At 48.9% G+C, this 19,562-nt stretch overlaps 1 protein-coding gene across 1 annotated transcript in view; it reads left to right on the top strand.

The window, feature by feature from the left end:
* TOX2 (TOX high mobility group box family member 2) overlaps positions 1–19,562 on the top strand; it is a 158,022-nt gene that overhangs the window by 125,610 nt on the left and 12,850 nt on the right. Inside the window, exons 4-5 of the mRNA XM_049817567.1 lie at positions 6,254–6,493; positions 10,968–11,195. Of these exons, the coding sequence (XP_049673524.1) occupies positions 6,254–6,493; positions 10,968–11,195 (468 nt within the window). The remainder of the gene's footprint in view (positions 1–6,253; positions 6,494–10,967; positions 11,196–19,562) is intronic.

Below are 19,562 nucleotides of genomic sequence, written 5' to 3'. Positions count from 1 at the left end.
TAGCAAAGCACCCAGGTCCCTGACCAGGCTCTTCCTCGCAGCATTTTGTTACTTGCGCTGGATTTCCCTTCTCCCCAGAAACAAGGAGCATGGAGCATGTGCTGTTTGTCAGCCTCTTTTTCTCTCCTTCTTAGGATTAGCTGGAGCGTTTATAGGCCTGATACGCATATTCATTAAAAAAATTGAAATATTGTGGAAAAAAAGAAGCTGTCTTTGACTTAGCACAGCCTTTGGGAATCTGCTAAGTAAGATGCACTTAATTACTTTAGCTATGACTACATCACATTTCACTCATGTTTCCTCTGAGATGCAAAACATCTTTTCAGCAGAGGCTGCAAACACGTCCCAAGTCTTTTGCAGCACCTTGTAGCGAGCTCATTGCACTGAATGCCTGGGATGGAGACAAGATCTGACCTGGCTCTCGGAGCCGCTCCTCCTGGTGACAGAGCTAATCACATTTGCAGGGCGGTTATTTAATTGTGCGTGTGCTTCCGTCAGGCTCTACAGGGATGCTGAATGCTTTGTGGAGGGGAAAGGCATGGGTGCAGCCCCAGTGAGCCCATGGCTGGGGTTGTATCCCACAGGACCGGTGTGCCGTGGGGGAAGAGGTTGTTTGCTTTCACAGGGGGAACATTGCATTCGTTACCTTCTTTCACTTTGGTTTGCCGTCATCGCAATTTCATTCATCATTTACTCACCTAATTAGGCCATTTGCTGCAGGGGAGCATCTCTGAATCCTCTTTCCTTGGGTCTTTCCTGGGGGGGATATCATCTATCTGGGTGCACAACTAAGGCCCCTGAAAAAGCTCAGTGTCTGCAGGGTCTTGCAGCAGAAAGCAGGACTAACCCTTTCCCCAGCTTGAGTGAAGGCCATTGTCACCCTAAAGCCCACGGAAGAAGTGCTGGGGCCACACACAAGCCGCTCACCTTCATTTTCACCCCAAATGTTTTACATCTGGAGAACACAAATGGCTTTTCCACCGCTTGCCCTCTCCAGTCCTGAGGACATCGGGAGCCGTGGGCAGGAGCTATGGGGAGGTGGCAGCCTGGCATGTTGCTTCCAAAACTGCATTTTCTTAAAAAAAAGGGAAGTGGAGAGAAATTTAGTGAGTGACAAATAGTGGAGCCAGATCCTGCCCCTCCAGACAGCAGTCAGCAGGGTTATGTGCCAGGAGCATAGCTGTACATGTCCTTCTGCAAAACCTCCTGGCCAGGGGGAGAAGAGTTGGGGACCCGGGAGAGTGAGAGAGGGGGTCAGAACCAGCAATATTTGGCAAAGGTGTTAAGTAAAACCACCAGTTTTTAATAATGTAAAGAAATAGGCAGCTGCCTGGGAGGAGGCCTCTGGGCTAAAATATCCTTGGGGGTGGGGATGTCCCAGGAAAGTGTCTCTGTTTTTGAAAAGGGCTGTGATTGGGTTGCTGTCAGCAGGAGGCTTCCGCATGGATTCTCTGAGCCAGAGCTCAGGTTTCTGTTTCTTCCTACAAATTTTCATAACCATTTGCAGCACATGTCCCATATCCATAATTGCACTCCTGGACTTGTTCTGCTCTGATGCATAAATAACATGCACTGTAAAGAAAAAGTGTATGATTACATATTTAATGGATAAACGGAGCCGTTGTGGTCTATTGGCCACATAATAAAAGTTTCAAAAAAATTGTCTTAATACAGTATTTACCCAGGAGACTGCCATGGCTGCAAACGTGAGCAGGCTATTTTAAATTTTAAAATTTTTTAAGCCATGTTTCATAGCCTTCCCCATTTCTAAAAGACCCATCTTCTAAACTTTTTCATCATTTAAATTTAAAATAAGGACAATAAATTACTCTTTTCCTTAGCAGCTGGCAGATGTTCTCCAACATGAAAGGTAGGGATTAAACTAACAAAATCCAAGACAAATGTACCCTTTTCACTGGAATTTGGGAAGGAGCTTGCCGTTCATGCGGCAGGTAGGTGCTGACCTGTCTCCCCACCTTGCAGGCTCCCCATTACTGCCTGTCTCACACCTGGCCATTCCCATGATGTTTGAAAATTCAATTGCAAATGCAAAAATTGCCTCTCTGATGTCTCCTGTGCTGCCCAAGCCTGTTGTCCATCCCCATCTTGCTTGACTGCAGCATGCATGTCCTCGATGTCTTTTTGGCCAGGATTTCCCACACAGCAGCACGTGGCAAGGAGAGGCCAAACCTCTGCAATAAGGCAGGTTTTAAGGGCACGTAAAACTTGCCATAGTTCAAGCAGCAGTGAGTTTCCTCAGCTCTGTGACAGAGCAAAGCCAACCCTGCTGCCTCTGTGTGGCGGGTTGACCCTGGCTGAATGTCAGGTGCCCAGCAAAAGCCATTCTATCACGCCCCCCTCCTCAGCTGGACAGGGGAGAGAAAATATAACAAAGGGCTCGTGGGTCAAGATAAGGACAGGAGAGATCACTCACCAATTACCATCACAGGCAAAACAGATTCAGCTTGGGGAAAATTAACTCGATTTATTACCAATCAACTAGAGTAGGGTAATGAAAAATAAAACCAAATCTCAGAACACCTTCCCTCCACCCTCCACCTTTTTCCCGGGCACAACTTCACTCCTGGATTCTCTACCAACCCTTCCCAGCAGCACAGGGGGACAGGGAATAGGGTTTACAGTCATTTCATCACATGTTATTTTCTGCCGCTTCATCCTCCTCAGGGGGAGGCTTCATCACACTCTTCCCCTGCTCCAGCGTGGGGTCCCACCCACGGGAGACAGTCCTCCACGAACTTCTCCAACGTGGGTCCTTCCCACGGGCTGCAGTTCTTCACGAACTGCTCCAGCGTGGGTCCTTTCCACGGCGTGCAGTCCTTCAGGAGCTCACTGCTCCAGCGTGGGTCCCCCACGGGCTCACAAGTCCTGCCAGAAAACCTGCTCCGTGGGCTCCTCTCTCCATGGATCCACAGGTCCTGCCAGGAGCCTGTGTCCTGGTTTCAGCTGGGATAGAGTTAACTGTCTTCCTAGTAGCTGGTACAGTGCTGTGTTTTGGGTTCAGTATGCGAAGAATGTTGATAACACTGATGTTGTCAGTTGTTGCTCAGTAGTGTTTAGACTACAGTCAAGGATTTTTCAGCTTCTCATGTCCAGCCAGCAAGAAGGCCGGAGGGGCACAAGAAGTCAGGAGGGGACACAGCCAGGGCACCTGACCCAAACTATCCAACTGGGTATTCCATACTGTGTGTCGTCCCATCTAGTATAGGAACTGGGGGGTGGGGGCGGTGGGAATCACCGCTCGGGGACTAACTGGGTGTTGGTCGGCAGGTGGTGAGCAATTGCCCTGTGCATCATTTGTACATTCCAATCCTTTTATTACTACTGTTGTCATTTTATTAGTGTTATCGTTATCATTATTGGTTTCTTCTTTTCTGTTCTATTAAACCATTCTTATCTCAACCCACGAGTTTTACTTCTTTTTCCCGATTTTCTCCCCTATCCCACTGGATGGGGGGGGAGTGAGTGAGTGGCTGCGTGGTGCTTAGTTGCTGGCTGGGGTTAAACCACAACAACCTGCTCCAACGTGGGGTTCCCACAGGGTCACAGCCTCCTTTGGGCACCCACCTGCTCCGGCGTGGGGTCCTCCACGGGCTGCAGGTGGATATCTGCTCCACCGTGGACCTCCATGGACTGCAGGGGGACAGCCTGCCTCACCAGGGTCTTCACCACGGGCTGCAGGGGGATCTCTGCTCCGGCACCTGGAGCATCTCCTCCCCCTCCTTCTTCACTGACCTTGGGGTCTGCAGGCTTGTTTCTCTTACATGTTCTCACTCCTCACTCCGGCTGTCGTTTCCGTCTGTCCCAGCAACTTCTTTTTCCTTCTTAAAAATGTTATCACAGAGGCGTTACCGCTATCGCTGATTGGCTCGGCCTTGGCCGGCAGCGGGTCCGTCTCAGAGCCGGCTGATATGGGCTCTCTCGGACACAGGGGAAGCTTCCAGCAGCTTCTCACAGAAGCCACCCCTGCAACCCCCCCCGCTACCAAAACCTTGCCACACAAAGCCAATACACTCTGTAAGCTGGTTTTTCCTTGCAACCACCAAAGCCGAGGACAGCAGTGCAGCATGGCCCCTAAGTCAGCCTCGGTCAGTCTCCTTGTGCTGTTGAAATGCAAGGCTTTATTTTCTTCCTGCGAGTTAAATCTCTGCACTTCATAATTAATACAGAAAAAGGGCAGATCTAGGAAAATCTGTTCCCCTGACACACACTCCTTTACTGATGCAGAATCTGAAAGAGAGCAGAACATGCTGTCGGGTGTTGTGTAAAGCTCTTGATTCCTGACCTGCAGCAGTAAATCTGGGTTTGCATTTGGATTTATTTCCTCTGAAGCCTACCGAGCCCTTGCAGGTCTTCCCTGGGTTTCTTTCTGTATGTGCTGCTAATGGAGTTGGCAAGCCTCCCCTGGTAATGAGAGATTGCACCTCAGCGGGCTTATCGGAAATGAAGATTGTTAATAAATAAAGCCTGGGTCCTTAAACTCATGTTAACATTAATCAGATTAATATAAAAGGGAAAAAGTCTGGAAAACGTTTCAGGCAGGGTTTGCTCTCCCTCCCGCTCCCTTCTTCCGTGGCTGGATGAGGCTGTGGGGGGGGAGGCAGGTTGGCTCTGCCCACAGGGGCTGCAGTGGGGCTGAGCCCTGCTGCTGGGGGTGGCTGGGCAGTGATGGATCCTGGGGTGAAAAGGGGGTTTTCAGGGAAAATGGTACAAACTGGAAATGGGGTCTTGGCTCAGCAGACAGCAGGGCAGCCTCAAAACCTTCCATGCACCTACAACGTGGCTGTTTGTCCTTATGTCATCTCCCCTCCTTGGCCAGGACAGGGGGGTGTTGCTCCTCCCGCCTGACCCAGCCACTTGAACTTTGGTTTATGCCATGACACAGGGAAATACATGCTCCAAAAGATATTTTCATTTTGTCTGATGTAGCATTCAACATTTCTTATTAGCCATATATATATATTTGTTTCATTTTTCTTTCAAATCTTTCAAGAGTGTTGGGCTCAGCAGCCTCAGGAGGCAGCACTTGTGCCAGTGGCCTGTGCCTTGTCCATGCGTCCCTGCAGCCGTGTGTGATTAGTCGCCTTTCAGTCCCATCGGATGTCCCCTCGCTCTCACATTATGAGAACAGATAAATAGGTATTAGGAAACTCTTCATTTTGGGGGACAACTCTATCACATAGCCTCCTCCCTCACCTCTTTCCTACACGCAAGCACACACATATATTGCTTCTGGTTCCTTCCCTCACTGGGGAATCTTAAGAGGCAGCACATAATTTTCTTTGCCCTTATCTGGAATTATTTTTTTTCGGCTACACTCATTTTGAGTGGGATTGGAACTGGTTGCAATATTTAAAATTGGAAGAGACATCTCCAGGAGGAGTTGTAATGAAGTGGTGGGCACCAGCAGAGCTTGCCCCCATGCACTGGGGTCCATTTCGGGGCATGTTATGGTGCTCGGGGCTTCTAGGGCTCGGGGACATACAAACCTCTGGCTTGATGGTGGTGTCACAGCTTTGGACAGACCAACATGGTAGGAGCGGGGACCTGGGGCTTTCACTGACTGCTTTTGTGCTTACTACTTCTAGGTATAAGCACAGTAGTGCTAGTGACCCAACAGCCGTACAGAGGATGCGGGAGGGTTGGTTGCGGTACCTTCATAAACTCAAACAGATATTTTTTCACCTATGCAGTTATTAAATGTCAACACCACATAGTGCTTAGAAAGAGTGTGTCTGGGATCCACTGATGCCCCAGGGCTGGACTGTCATCCACAGGCCCCAAATACCCTGGCACACGTGCTGATGCTCAGCGATGGCCTCACGTGTGCAGCAGCAAGGCTTGGCCCCAGAAATGCCCAGGACATTGCAACGCCCTCCCTTCTCCCAGTGATTTGGCTAAAAATTTCTCATTTATGAACTTTTCTTTCAGACCCCTGATAAGTGCCAGAGGTAGGCAGGGGCACGTCCTTGACACACAGACCTATGTCCAAAGACAATTTAGCACCTCTCTGTAGTCCTCGTGGGCAGGACGATGGCAGGAGCTGAGCCCCAGGTACACGGTACTCAGTCCTTGCTCTTGGCTTGTTTGGAAGGGGGCACAAGGAAGACTTCACCGGCTGTGTAGAATAGTTTTGACTCAGTCAATAGGAGTTCATCTTAAAGTGATTTGACAGTATAATAAATAAATAAATAAGTACATTTTTTAATTACAAAGTGATATTCTCCTAACTCAGATCCAGGAGATGGTCCACTCAGACGCCACGTCCTATGAGTCCAACCGTCAAGTGCCCCTGATCAATCGCCCTGGGATGTTAGCCAGCCCCATGAGCGCTCTCAGCCAGTCACAGCTGATTTCTCAGATGGGGATGCGGAGCAGTGTTACCCACGGTTCCCCGTCGCCCCCGGGAAGTAAGTCTGCTACACCATCTCCCTCCAGTTCTACTCAGGAAGAGGAGACAGAGTCACATTATAAGGTACGTGCAGTCACGCCTGTTTTAACAGACAGCAAGAAAATGGCAGATTATGTTTTTCAGTGAGGGATAAATTGACTAAATAAGAGCACAGACTTTCGGTCTTGTTTTTTTTAAATATGTATATATAGTGGGAGACTTTCCCAAGGATGAGGAAATTGTTTCCAACCTAGGGTGAGGTACAACATGGCAGGCTAGCACACATGCTTGGATTGTGCATGCAGCAAGTTTGACAATGAGAGTTGGGCTTTTCTCTCCATGGTTTACCAGGTCCATCGATCTGCAGAGTTTCCTCTGATGAGGATTTTGATGAGCAAAGCAGGTTCAAGGCTAAGGTTCTGCAAATGCTGGGGTGCAAAATTAGATTTCTGGTGGCAGGTAGAGGAGATTGAAACAGGGGAGGAAAATAATGCAGGGTGGGATTTAACTGAGCTCACCGGACAGGGCTTGCTAAGGAAAAAAACCCAGAAATTGAAAGAGGAAAAGTCTTCTGCCTTTTAGTTCACCCAGGCAGTGTTTCAGGTAGTCATCAATGTCTTAGTGGCACAGTCTGCCTCTACAGCCAACACAACTGCTGCTGAGCATGACATCGAGAAACTCAAGGATTTCCTATGGTTTTGGGGACACCTTCTTTGTTGCTCATCTTTCTCAAAATGCACCAGCAAAGCAAACAACTCATGCTGTGTTCCATGAGTCTTCTGTCTGTTATTTAGTGAGGGCAAATTGCAGTGATTACAGGGTTGCTGCCTCAACACCCAATGGGTCTCCATGCCTGCAGGTCAATCACTGGGTTCCCTGGGGGTCTTAGATTAAAGCCTTTCATGGAAAACCTTCTTCTGGAAGGTGCTGATCCAATGCTGACACCAGAAGCGCTGGTATTGTACCTTTGTTCTGCAAAAAACAGATGGTTATGACAGGATTTGAATGTATAACCAAAGCAGCAAACAGTGCAGAAACTGGAAAACTAGGAAAATGCTAGGACTGAGAAAAAAACTTTCCCATTCCATGGAAATCCAGGCAAATGTATTCCCATCAATCCTGTAGTTTTTCATCCATTGGCAGCTTTCACTTCAGATCAGGACATTTCAAAGCAGAGTGCACATATGGATGCGAAAACAGCTTCAGTGGAATAAAACTGTAAAAAGAAGGGATACACGTGATTGAAAATAGATAGAATTTCTCCAACTCTGCAATTCCACATTTGGGGGACACTGTGGGATGGGTTGTGCCGCTGGACCCCACGGTCTGCCATCTCCCAGAGCCCATGTCACACAGCTCCAGGCAATTACCTGGGAGCTGAATCTTTCGTGTCAGCAGAAAATGAGTTTCAGCTTAGTTACATACCAGGTTCTCTCTCACTGCCTCTTTCAGCATCACCCAGCTTTCCTCCTGGGCAGGCAGGGCTGCAGGAGTCACCAGGGAGGACACAGCTTTGGGGTTGGATCTTCTGTTCTCATCGAGCCAGTGATGCCTGGGGGGTACGAAGAATTTGGAGATGTCCAAATTTTGACAACTTGCAGAGATTTTAGTTTTTCCTAATCCTAAAGGCATGCCTCCTCATTTTTCTGCCCTGTAAACTACCCATCAAGAGAGGTGGAACAGGAGCGATGTATCTGATGGAGGAAGAAGACCGTAAGTGTAAAGAAAGCAGCAGAACCACATTGTGGCCTGCAGGTTTCTGTTTGCTTTCTCTATCTACGCAGCTGCTGTGTTCACCCATGGGTCATTTTTCGTATGGCCATTAAGGGCCTTTCTGCCACAAGTCATCAAAGCAGCGTCTAACATGCAGAAATTAATCTTGTGACCAAGAAGGCCACATGTTAAAGAAATGGATCTAATGCCAGCAGGTAGTTCAGATCCAGCAGGTCCTCTGAGCCAGGGAGCTTATGACTTTAAGAGGTCTCCCAGCCTCACTGATGCATTTACCTGCTTCATTGCTTCAGGGGGGGTGTACAGATGCACGGGAGGGAGAGGTAGTTACAGCCCAGATTCCAGCTGGATTAGCAATCTCTCTCCATAGTTATTAAAATCATGGTGTCCATGAGGTTCCTGCTCTTCACAGGTTCAGCATCTAAGAAGGCACCAAGCCACCAGTTTATGGGATCACATCTGTCACCAGTGAATTGCCCCAGTCCACATCTGGCATTCAGCATGCCTTCTGCTGCCTCTCCAGAGCAGGTCCATGCAGGGGCTGGTGGCCAAACACTTCATCCCGCTGCACGAGCCTTCACTGTCACTTTGACCATGGCTCACCCCTTGGGGGATGCAGTCGCTCTGGGGCAGCGAGGCACTGGCTCTCAGGGGCTTGCCTTTAGCCATGGCTTTGGTTGTACCAGCATCTTCTGCAGCCCAGGTCTGGGCTGTTGTCTCATCCCGTGCTGCGTCACACCTCGTGAACCAGGAAAACCAGTCAAAGTCCTGATATGCTCTGCTCCCTCCTGGGAACTGATGGCTCCAGGCAGCCTTGCAGGCAGCGTCTGTTTTCCATAAATACCATTTGCTTTTTGGTGCTATCTAAGCAGGTCCAACTGTGAAACTGTCATCATGGCTGTGGTTGAATTGCGCCTGTTCCTGGCTCCTTCGCTTGGTCAATGTCTGTGAGAAAAGCAGGTCGTCGTCCCCCCCCCCCCCGCAGCACTTAAGTGAATCAAACAGGATTACAGTTAGTTAAAATACCATTTCACTTGCTAATGGGCTGAAGCCCTGTCATGCATTTTTTTTCTCCTAATAAGCTGGCCTTTCACCTCCAGGCCTCCCATTCAAGCCCAATTGGGCAATTTTAAATTAAATGCAATTTTTGTGGTCCCTCTGCTCATTCACTAATGGTCACTGTCTGTTTGACAAATGTCACTGCGCTGATACTGAACTTAATGACCAGTCAAGAGCTGCTGAGCGGAGAACAGGAGTGCTACTGCCCTTTCCTCCCCATGCCTGGCCTGTGCCAGCTGAAGTGAAGCCTCTTAAATCCCAGCGCTTCCAAGCACGCAATCAAATCAGCAAATCCATCGGGAGAAAAGGCCTTTTCTGCTCCCAGAGCTCACCGGGAGGCACAGTTTTCACAGCTTGGTGTTTAGACCTGTGTCAGTTGATTTTTTAAAATTTTTCTTAAACATCTAAGTGACACACTGGGCAACTTTCTAAGTAGTATAATTAGCCCAGTAGAGCCGGGAGTGCCGAAGTCAGGTAGTGGCCTAGCACTTGGTGCTTGACCACTGTGGGTCTGCAGGCAGGGGTGCTGGCACCCATTTGCCCTTGAGGGTGCAGAGATCCAGACTGCAGCAGCCAACTGGCAGCAAATGGTTTTATTGTCTGCCGTGTTTAACCTCTGGTGTATTTAGTTTTTCCTCCACTCTAACATAAGGATAATGGTGCTTCCCTGTAGTGTGAGGTTTCACTGACCACAGTTAATGCGTTGAGAGCTTTGATGTATGTCCAAGTACTTTCCAGGGGTCTTTTCCTTTGCACCCAGTCACACAGAGGATTCTGCAGTCCCATATATTCAACACGCTGCCCAGGGCATCCTGGTGGAGGCTCAGCCGTAGGATCTTCTTTCTGTGCTACCTTCACTGGAAGCATCGCTGTTTCCAGCCTTGCTGTTTTACTTCCCAGCGCGGTGGAAGTGTCTCCTGCTGAGCTTCTCCTCCTGAGAAGTCCAACTTCTGTTGCCTGTGTCCTGCTCCCCTTGGTTCAACCACCCACAGGGCACCGAGTGTGGATACAGCCAGATCTAGTCATCCTGCTGCACCCAGACCACCAGTTGTGAAGAGTGAGCGGTGCATGCAAAGCGTTTAATACATAAGGTTAAAATAGTTTAATTTCTGGATAGGGGTGCATAGCTTTTAGGAGGGTGAAACAAATTTTGGACAGCCCCTGCGCGATGGCTAATGTGATGCCGCTGCTGCTCGGTCGGTGCTCGCGACCCCCCTGCCTAGGGAGTGTGGAGGCTGAGCCACCGGCACACACATGAACAAGGAAAGTCAGAAGCAGCTTGCAAAGGGGCATTATTGAGCTGGAAATCAGAAGCCATGTGGAAGCTGAGTTTGGAAAAAATTCATGGACTGCTAAAGGCATCTGGCTGTGAAGGAAGGCATTTGGAGAGGTCCCAAAAGGACCAAGGAGTGAGTGAGCTTGTGATGCCAGGGAGGAGGAGGGGGAAGGGGGTTGTCTGAGGATGAGTGACTGGAAAGCCCCAGCTTTGAAGCAGGGACCACTGGAGCAGCAAGGGATGAACCCAAGCTGTGAACTGGGCTGTGAGGAGGCACCCAAGCTGGGCTCAGGCACCTGCCAGCAGTTTGTGTAATGATCCTAGAGGCACCTGGGGGCCAAAGAGACCCCCAAGGGCTGCTGCATTCCTCACTGCACTGGGAGCCCTCCTCTGCCCATGCCCTCTCTCGTGCCTTTTGCTAACAGGCTGTAGCAGGGACTCATATCAGATTACTCCCAGCCAACTGCTAAGGTTCATCTCTTGGTTTTGCAGGTTACTGGAGAGAAAAGACCATCAACAGACCTGGGCAAAAAGCCCAAAAGCCAAAAGAAGAAGAAAAAGAAGGATCCTAATGAGCCCCAAAAGCCAGTGTCAGCCTACGCCCTGTTTTTCAGAGACACACAAGCAGCCATCAAAGGGCAAAACCCCAATGCTACTTTTGGAGACGTATCGAAAATTGTTGCATCAATGTGGGACAGTTTGGGAGAAGAACAAAAACAAGTGAGTTACTGATCTCTTTTTTTTTTCTTTCAACTGTTGAAAGCGTTTTTCCGTGGTACAGAGCATCAGAGTCTCCCCAAGCACATTAGGAGCGTGGCCCGGGGCTTAAACAGGCTGAAGTGTATGCACAGAAATGGAGGCTATTTTCAGGAGTGGTGCTGAAGTGCCCACCGCCACTCGAGGCCATGCTTGAGTGGTTTGCATGCCATGCTCTCAGCTCCAAGTCGGTGCGGCAGTGATGTGTCCTGGCCCTTGGACACCTCTTTGGGGTGCCCTGCGTGCAGGTCTTTGCCACCTGGGTGCTCCAAGGAGGGAGGGTCTGACCCATGTCGCAGACAGAGCAGGGATGGGGCTGCAGAAGGATGCGCTAAGTTTGCTTTAGCTCTGTCCCTTTTTTAGAAAACTCTTGGTTGTTACATGGGGAAGAGATAATTTTTATGACAACCAATTATTCTTGATAAGATCGTACTTGGCAAAAACATCAGTGGCCTTTCTCTGACATGGGAGTTTTACAGCCTTAGATGGGAGATGGGTTTGTATTTGCTTATTTACTTACAAAGAGTGATGGCAAACCAGCTAAAAACTATTAACTCTCTACATCGCTGGCCTCAAGTCTAACGTTAAGGCTTTAAAAGCTCAGGAAAGAGATGTCTGAAGCGGCCTCGCAGAGGAAACCTTCCTGCCCCAAAGCTGTCAACCACTTTCAGTCTGCTTCATACAGAGACTTCTAGGTTCTACTTTAACTGTTTTGTGGATGCTGAGTCAGTTACAAAAGCATGTAATTGCTTGTTGCCTATTGAGAAAACCCCAGGGAACGCTTTCCGTAGCAAGTATGTCTTTTTATCAGGCAGAGCGAGATCTGACACTGTGTGTGATGTGTCTCTGAACCCAAACACGCGCTAACCGACAATCCCCTGTGAGCGCTGAGCCCTTCTCCTAGAGCCTGGCTGCCAGCGTCAGGCTGGCTCCGTCTCTCGCTGGGTGTCCACAGCCAGCATTTGAAGCAGCTACATTTGGAGAGGGAGCAGCAGGGAAGAAAAAAGTCATTTAAATGGAAGTCATGCTAGGATATAGCCTTGCCTTCCACCCCGCACCAAGTCAGGAATAAGAGCAAGGCATCTTCTGGAATGAAACCACTTTTGCTGATCCATCTGGAGTCTCTATACTGTGCAAAGTGTGACTTTGATCTTTTCATGATCTTCCCTTTTTTTCCTCTTTGGACGGATCACTGGGGGATCATGCAGGAATTTCTCGTGCTGAAGAAGGGAGGACGATCCCCTCCTAGTGCAGCAGGTTGACCCCAGCCCTGCTGCCTCAGAAGCTGCAGGGCAGAGGCTGGATTTGGGCTATTGGTACAAGGTGTGGAAGGTTCAGGAGCGTGGAAAAGATTTTATGTCACCTCTTTCTCCTGCTTTCATCCCTCCCAACATCTCGGTCTGCCTCTCCCTTACTCCATCTGGTTACAAATATCTCTGTAGATTGGGCACTGAGCTCAGCTGTAAATGTGGTTTATATAATGGAAGTGCTGGTGCGACCCTGACTCAGCACAGTGCAAATGCTCAGCTCTTAATTAACAGCAGGGATTAAACCAGTCCGTTTATCTTCCCTGCTAACTCTCCCTCCTTCTCTTTTATGAGATAGTAGCAGCCTTGCCGTCTCTTTACACACGCTTTCTAAGTGGCTCCATTTCTCCCTCTGTAATTGATTTAATTAAGTCATTTGTTCCTTGTCTGAATGCTTAAATATTAACTTCCTGGCTTTGTCTCCAACTGTATACTTTTCTCCCACGACAGCTACCTCCCTGCCCAGGACTCCAGCTGGAGGGACGCTATTTATCTTTGGCTCTGGGACCGTATTGCTGGTTTGTGCAATGTGGCACGTTCACTCTTGAAGTGTTTGGCTGGAAGCGAATTTATTTAGTCCCTGTTTGCTTTCCTCTGCCAGCATCTCCAGTCAAGTTTGTTTAGATTCATAAGGCAATGCAATAGAAAGAAAAAAAGGAAAAGAAAAAAATTAACATTAAAGACATTAACAAAATGTCTTTAATATGTGAAAACAAGTGCCTGGGGTGTCCCGCGGATCCTTTCTCCCAAGGACTGCAGGACATGATGCACGCGTTCACGATGAAGGCAGGCAGCACATGCCAAGCGCTCTCTTGGCACGTCTCGGGATTTTGGATGCTGGCCAAAATCCTGCTGGGACCTGGGAGTCCAGGATGCCACATGGCTGCACCGGGCCATGGTTCTGCACATAGCCAGGCAGGAGCATCGTGCTCTGGGGAGGGGTGGAAAGGTGGAAAAGGGAAGTATTTCACCTGGTGCACTGCTCCTAGCTCTGCTGACAACAGTAGTTTTGAGTATATTCATATCCTCCCTGCAGAAAGCAGCGCAGAAGACAACCCAGGGAAAAGCCAACACAGCGATGGCAAAGTATGCGAGCAAGAGCCAAATCTGGATGTTCTTGCTCAGTTATGACCAAGGTTTTAGTTAAAGAAAGCTTCCCCTCTGCCTGACATAAGAAAAGAGGGTGGATTTGAGGCCGTAGAATCTGATTTGGGGCTGGGCTGTGGTCCCAGATGTGGATCTCATGCAGCTCTGAGATGTTCAGCGTGGGGCTGGGGCATCACCTCTCGAGAGGGCTGGTGTGCAGACCCCAGCCCCACCATGCAGTTATCAAGCAGTCTTTCGCACCACTGTGGTTTCTGCTTCAGATGAAGTTTACAAACCGTATTTTGCATCTTCCAGTGGGCACAGTGTTTCCCCAGCCCTAGGTGTGTTTTGGTTCCTGCCTTGTGGGAGAACAGCAGGCAGAACACGCAGGGAGCAACCAGGGAGGGGGTTCAAAGCAAGCTGGCCAATAAACCCAACCTCAGCCAGGGCATTTTGGACTCGTGATCCCCCACCACGTGTCAGCAGCGCCCGGCACGCGCCCCGCTGTGCCTGCAGGATTATCTCTCCCTCCCTCCCAGCTCCATCATGCACAGAGGAGTTATGCGGAGCATAGTGTAGCCACCGTGCCAGTGCCAAAGGGATAAAGAAACCCCAGTGCTGGCGGCTTGTTGCCATGCTGCGGGTGCAACACAGCCAGTACCTCAGGCTAGGAAGGGTGGTCCTGTGCCACCCCCCAGGCAGGCAGAGCCTCAGCCCCACTGCAGCTGCGCTCGGCCCAGAGACACTACGTGGAGCATTTCTGCAGGCAGAAATGAGATGTCACCTCTTTGCCAGGTAGCTCAGGCTGGCACGCGGAGGGTTAATCCTCTGCCATTTGTGCTGCTAATGATTATATGCACCGTAATATCAAAGCTGTAGCTATTTATTTGCCATTGAGCAGGTGCTGCTGCTCCCACAAAGCAAATTTGCTTTCTCCTCCTGATGAAACAAGCAAAATAAAGGTTGCTCACGTCCCATTTCAGATATGGTTTTTTCCCTGTGCGCTAGCTGAAAGACAAACACTGAGCAGGAACCAGAATGCATATTATGCAAGAAACCATATAATCTAGGAGCATCTTTGATTTGGCTGCTGCTGTCACAGACATGTATTTCACAGAGAGGCTTCCCCCCCCCCCGCCCCCCCACTTTCTTTTGTTCTTACTGGTTTATCATTTGTGCCTTTGTCATTTTGTTCCTTCTTCTTCTCTTCTCAGCCTCTTCACAATGAATCTTCATTTTCCTTCTGACACACTTGTATCTAAATTTCCTTATTTCCTGCCTTTTTTTATTTATATCTGTTGCCTGGTGATTTGATCATGCTGTGGAATACAGGATTAGCAATCTCCGTGTCCTTGGGTACTGCTCAAGGACACCTGTTCGGCAAAGCGCCGTTTTCTTCCCCATTTTAACCCCTTCCAGTGTGGCCATGCGTGGGTAACAGTAATAAATAACAATACCTTTAAATATCTCCAGCGCTGCATTAGCAGGATGTTGTAATCTTCATTCTTCAACAGCTGGCGTGGCCCTTTCTAAGAAGCTTACATGGGAATCTGAAGAATGTGACTCGGGGGGGAAAAAAAATATTAATACGTACTCTTTGAACTTTGCAAATTGTTTAGCAGCTGTTCCTGTAGAGATAGCTTAGACTTTGGTGGAGAGTGAAATGCTAATTCAGCCATTATCATCAAATGGGGTACCTGTTGTAGTAATCTGCCTGCAGCTCCAGGTCCCTGCTTGAGGCTCACAGAATCCCATGGCTTGGTGTTATATTTTTTCATTAGCAGATATAGACCAGCATTTGCAGCGTTATCCAGTGAGGTTTAAAAGGGCTGCCTGATTTGACAGAAATTAGAAGAATTTGAGCACTAGATTGGAGCAAACTCTGCTAATTCACTAGGAAGGATTTTTTCCCGGCACGGTCATAGTGCCCACAGCCTGGTCCCAGCTTGTGCCACCTGGCAGGGCTGCAGCCCCCTCCCCTCCTTCCATGGGACCACCGGCCCTGCTGTGGGCCATCTCAGCTCAAGAGCAGGTGACACCCAGCCCTGTGTGGCTGTCCTCTGTCAGGGGGATTTCATTTGGGGTATAAGCCTGGAAACTCTCTGGAGCATATTGAGAAGTCACTGGTGGGATTTTCTTTTCTCTGCCACCTTCCCATTGCCCACTGTACTTTGGGGAAAAAGGATGTTGGTTTGGAGGCTGGTGATGATGGAGCATGGGGAACGCTGCCAAGCTGGCAGTTGCGGATGTCTCTGGAACCTGCTTCTTTTCATTTGGAAATCCAGCAACAAATTCAAAGCATTGAGTCGGTGTTTCCCTAGACCCTGCAAACTCTGAGCAGAGGCATCAAGAAGTTCCTGAGCAATCTGCTGAGTGAGCCTCAGGCTAAACCAGGGCTTCCCATCCTAAGTGAGCAGAAGCAAAGTCACACAAAATCAGCATTTCCAGTTGAGTTTATGAGTCTGGGGACTCACTGGGGACACAAAGGTACCAGAGATGAGTTCTAGCTTGCGATAGCCCTGCTTCACCAGGACCAGTTCTGTAATGCTAAGTGACTCCATGGCCAAATGCATATGTGATTTTCTCATACAAATGCACAGCCTGGAGAATTACACAGCATTCACACTCCAGGGATAAATTACCCAGCAGAAAAATTACTCACTTAGCAGAAGATAATAGATCACCCATCTAATCAGATCCATCTGCTCATTGAACCTGATACATCACCTGGTGACAGGACACTGTATATATCTGCAGTGGGACAGAGGCATCTCGGGCCAGCTGTAAAGCTGTATTATGGCAGAGCCATCACAGGGGAGAGATCCCATAGGAACCGCATGGAGCAGGTGCTGTCTGGCAGTGTGGCCATCAAACCACGCACTTCCAGTATTGTACAGAGCTGTCAGTGGTGGAGCCACCACTGGTTGCAGTTTCCTGCTGCTGCCCCAAAGCCCTGGCAATGAGGGGCTGGAAGGGTCCAACCGGTTGCCCTGGCCTGGAAGGAGGTTTTAGCATCTTCTGAGTGTCAAGGAAAGCAATGTACCAGAGAAGGGTGAAAGCACCGAGCCCAAACAAGGTTTCAAGAGAGGTCTGGTGGAGACCAGGATAGTGATAGGGAAGATGTGAAGGGTCAGAACTTCTCTTAGAAACAGCTTCAAGAGTGTGACTTCTCTTCTTGCAGAGCAAGATCAGAAGTGTGGAAGATGAATGTTGTGTGCTTTTCATTGGAGGTTAGGGGTTGGATTTGTCACCCTCCTCCTCTGTTTCATTTGGAGTCATCTGTGGGTTGTCCTGGGAGCACACTTGTGCCCTCACATGGCGTGATAGATGACTTACACCCGGGTGGCACCATGAAGTCAAGGCAGAGGAAAGCAGGAATCTTTCAGGATGCTTTAGTCAATGGTAGTTGCTACTTGATTATGAGTTTATCCATTAATTCTCCAAAGGACTGCTTCACAACACTGTATCTCCATGAGGGTAAAGGAGGAGCTCTCCTGAAACCATGCAAATAATTCCCATAGCCAGGGCCTTTTATGTAGGCGTACTTAGGGATGTCAGATGCTCAACTGCTCCCATGCCATAGGTGGGAGAGCCTGGGGGAATTGGAGCACCGTTTAACAAGCAACCTCGTGATGGGCATCATTGATGGGTGCCTCCCATGTCCAAGCTTGTTGACATCAGGACTTAGCAAGCCAGACTATAGGTATTAGTCCGAAGGAGATGTGCTGAGATTTACACAGTAAACATAGCTTGGGTTAGTTGGTTTTAATGGGGAGAGGGACGGAATAAGTCTTCCCCAAGAAGGGAGAAGGAGGGATACAGAGGAGGGTGCGAGGAGGTGAGGAAGAGCTGGGAGGAATAAGGATGATGTGGCCATGCTTGCTATATGCATTCCCGATGGCTGTGTGGAGGCTGTACGCAAAGAGAGGGGTGATGTGGCAGACATCGCCATGCAGGGAGGAAGTACTTTCGAGTCATCTTATGAATAAGCCATAAGTTATGATGATCCCAAGAGATATCTTGCAGGAAAGTGTATAATAGTTACAAGAAAAACCCTCCAGATTTACAAGCAGAATAAAATCCAAATTTATACATGTGGGGGAAAAAAACCCTCAGCCATGGAATCATAGAAAGGAGAGCAAGGAGAGACTTAAGAGGTCAACCAGACCATACTGCTGCCTGAAGTCAGGATCATCTCTACTTAAGCCATTCTTGATGGATGTGTGCCTAATCTGTTCTTAAACCCTCAGTGGTGGAGATTACACATCTCCCCAGGCAATCTCTTCCCATGCTTAATTATCCTTACTGTTAGGAACGCTTTCCTCTTGCTTAGCCAACATTTCCCTTGTTACAATTTAAGCCTATTGCCTCTTTTCCTATCTGCAGTCGATGCAAAGGATCGTTCAGTGCCTCCTTTGCTGCATCACATTTGGAGGCCATGGCTCCTCTTGGTCTTCTTTTCTAGTTAAATAAATGGAGTCCTTCAGCTCTCCTCCTGGAGACCTTTGCTGCACTTTTCATCTCTTCTGTCCTGACGGTCTATCTCTTTTTTGAAGCAAAATGCTCCAAAGTCCATCCATGATTACAGCAGAGACCTTTTCACTTGGGATCAGTGGACCCCTTGATTTTTTGGGGAGAGTTTGAGTTCTTTTCGTCATTCCCCAGGCCTGGGAAGCAGCGTTTCTGCTAAAGCAGGCGGGATGGGATGCAGAGGTTACCGATAACAGCTCCGGCTGTCATTCAGTGCCTGCGCCACACAGAGCCGTTCGTGGGCGTCAGCAGGGTTTGGAATAATTGTCTTCTCTAATTAACTGGTTATCAAACAAGAACATTTCATTACGGTACAATTACTAGCTGCTTTGCTGAGACACAGAGGTGTCAGGATTATGATCCCAACATATGCTTCTTACAGCTCTGATTTTTTGTTTTCATAATCACTAACCATTTTGCTCCCCCCCCCCAACCCACCCACTCACTTAATGACTAATGAATCCTCCTGCTAACGAATAAGGAAAATAAATCAGCAGGCATGGCAGGTTAGAAAGAAAAACATGCAAAATGTTTTGAGAACCCTTAAATCTGATAAATTACTTTGAAATTAAAATCCCTGGGAGAAAATGGGATTTAATTAGAAAGTAACGTGGTTTTGTCAATGTTTAAATTAAAATTTTAAAGGTTATAAATACTGCACTAGAGCTGCCTTTACACAGAGGATTCATGAGAAGTTTTGTTCAGATCTGCTCTTCCCACATCAGCACGGCACTTCCCCAGTGGCAGGCTGTGGTTTTGCTGCTCAGTGTCCTCGACAGAGCACTGTGTGGGTGCAGAAAGCCCCCCACATGCAGGGCAGGACTGCAGAAGTCCCAGCTGGATACCCTTAGGGATGGGTTTTTACAATGAGGGTGGTGAGACACTGGAAGAGATTGCCCCGAGAGGTTGTGGCTGCCCCATCCCTGGAAGCGTTCAAGGCCAGGTTGGATGGGGCTTGGAGCAACCTGGTCTAGGGGAAGGTGTCCCTGCCCATGGCAGGGGGTTGGACTGGATGGTCTTTGAAGGTCCCTTCCAACCCAAACCACTCTGTGAGTCTACGGTCACAAACCAGATAATCCACCAGGAACATTCCAGAGCTGGAGAGAGCATCAGAGGAGCATCAGAGGAAACACCGCCTGGGCTTGCCTTCTTACCCTTCTCTGTAGCCCTGCTCGTGGCCAGGGCTGGAGCAAGGGCTGGCCCGAGCAGCACGGAGGCTCCTCCTCGGAACAATCTCCCTCTCCCTTCGGGAGGACACGCTTCTGGGCTGCCCCTTCCCAGTCCTGCTGCCTCAGACACCGCCCGGCAGCGCTTTCCAAATATGAGTGAGGCACAGTGCCTGCTCGCTGTCTAAAAAAGACAAGGATAGATGAAGAGTGGAAAAAAAAAAAAAAAGGGGGGGTGTAGC

The sequence above is a fragment of the Accipiter gentilis genome, chromosome 14 (genome assembly GCF_929443795.1).
Source record: "Accipiter gentilis chromosome 14, bAccGen1.1, whole genome shotgun sequence".
In the NCBI taxonomy this organism is placed as follows: Eukaryota; Metazoa; Chordata; class Aves; order Accipitriformes; family Accipitridae; genus Astur; species Astur gentilis.
This window is presented reverse-complemented; position numbering and strand designations above follow the sequence as displayed.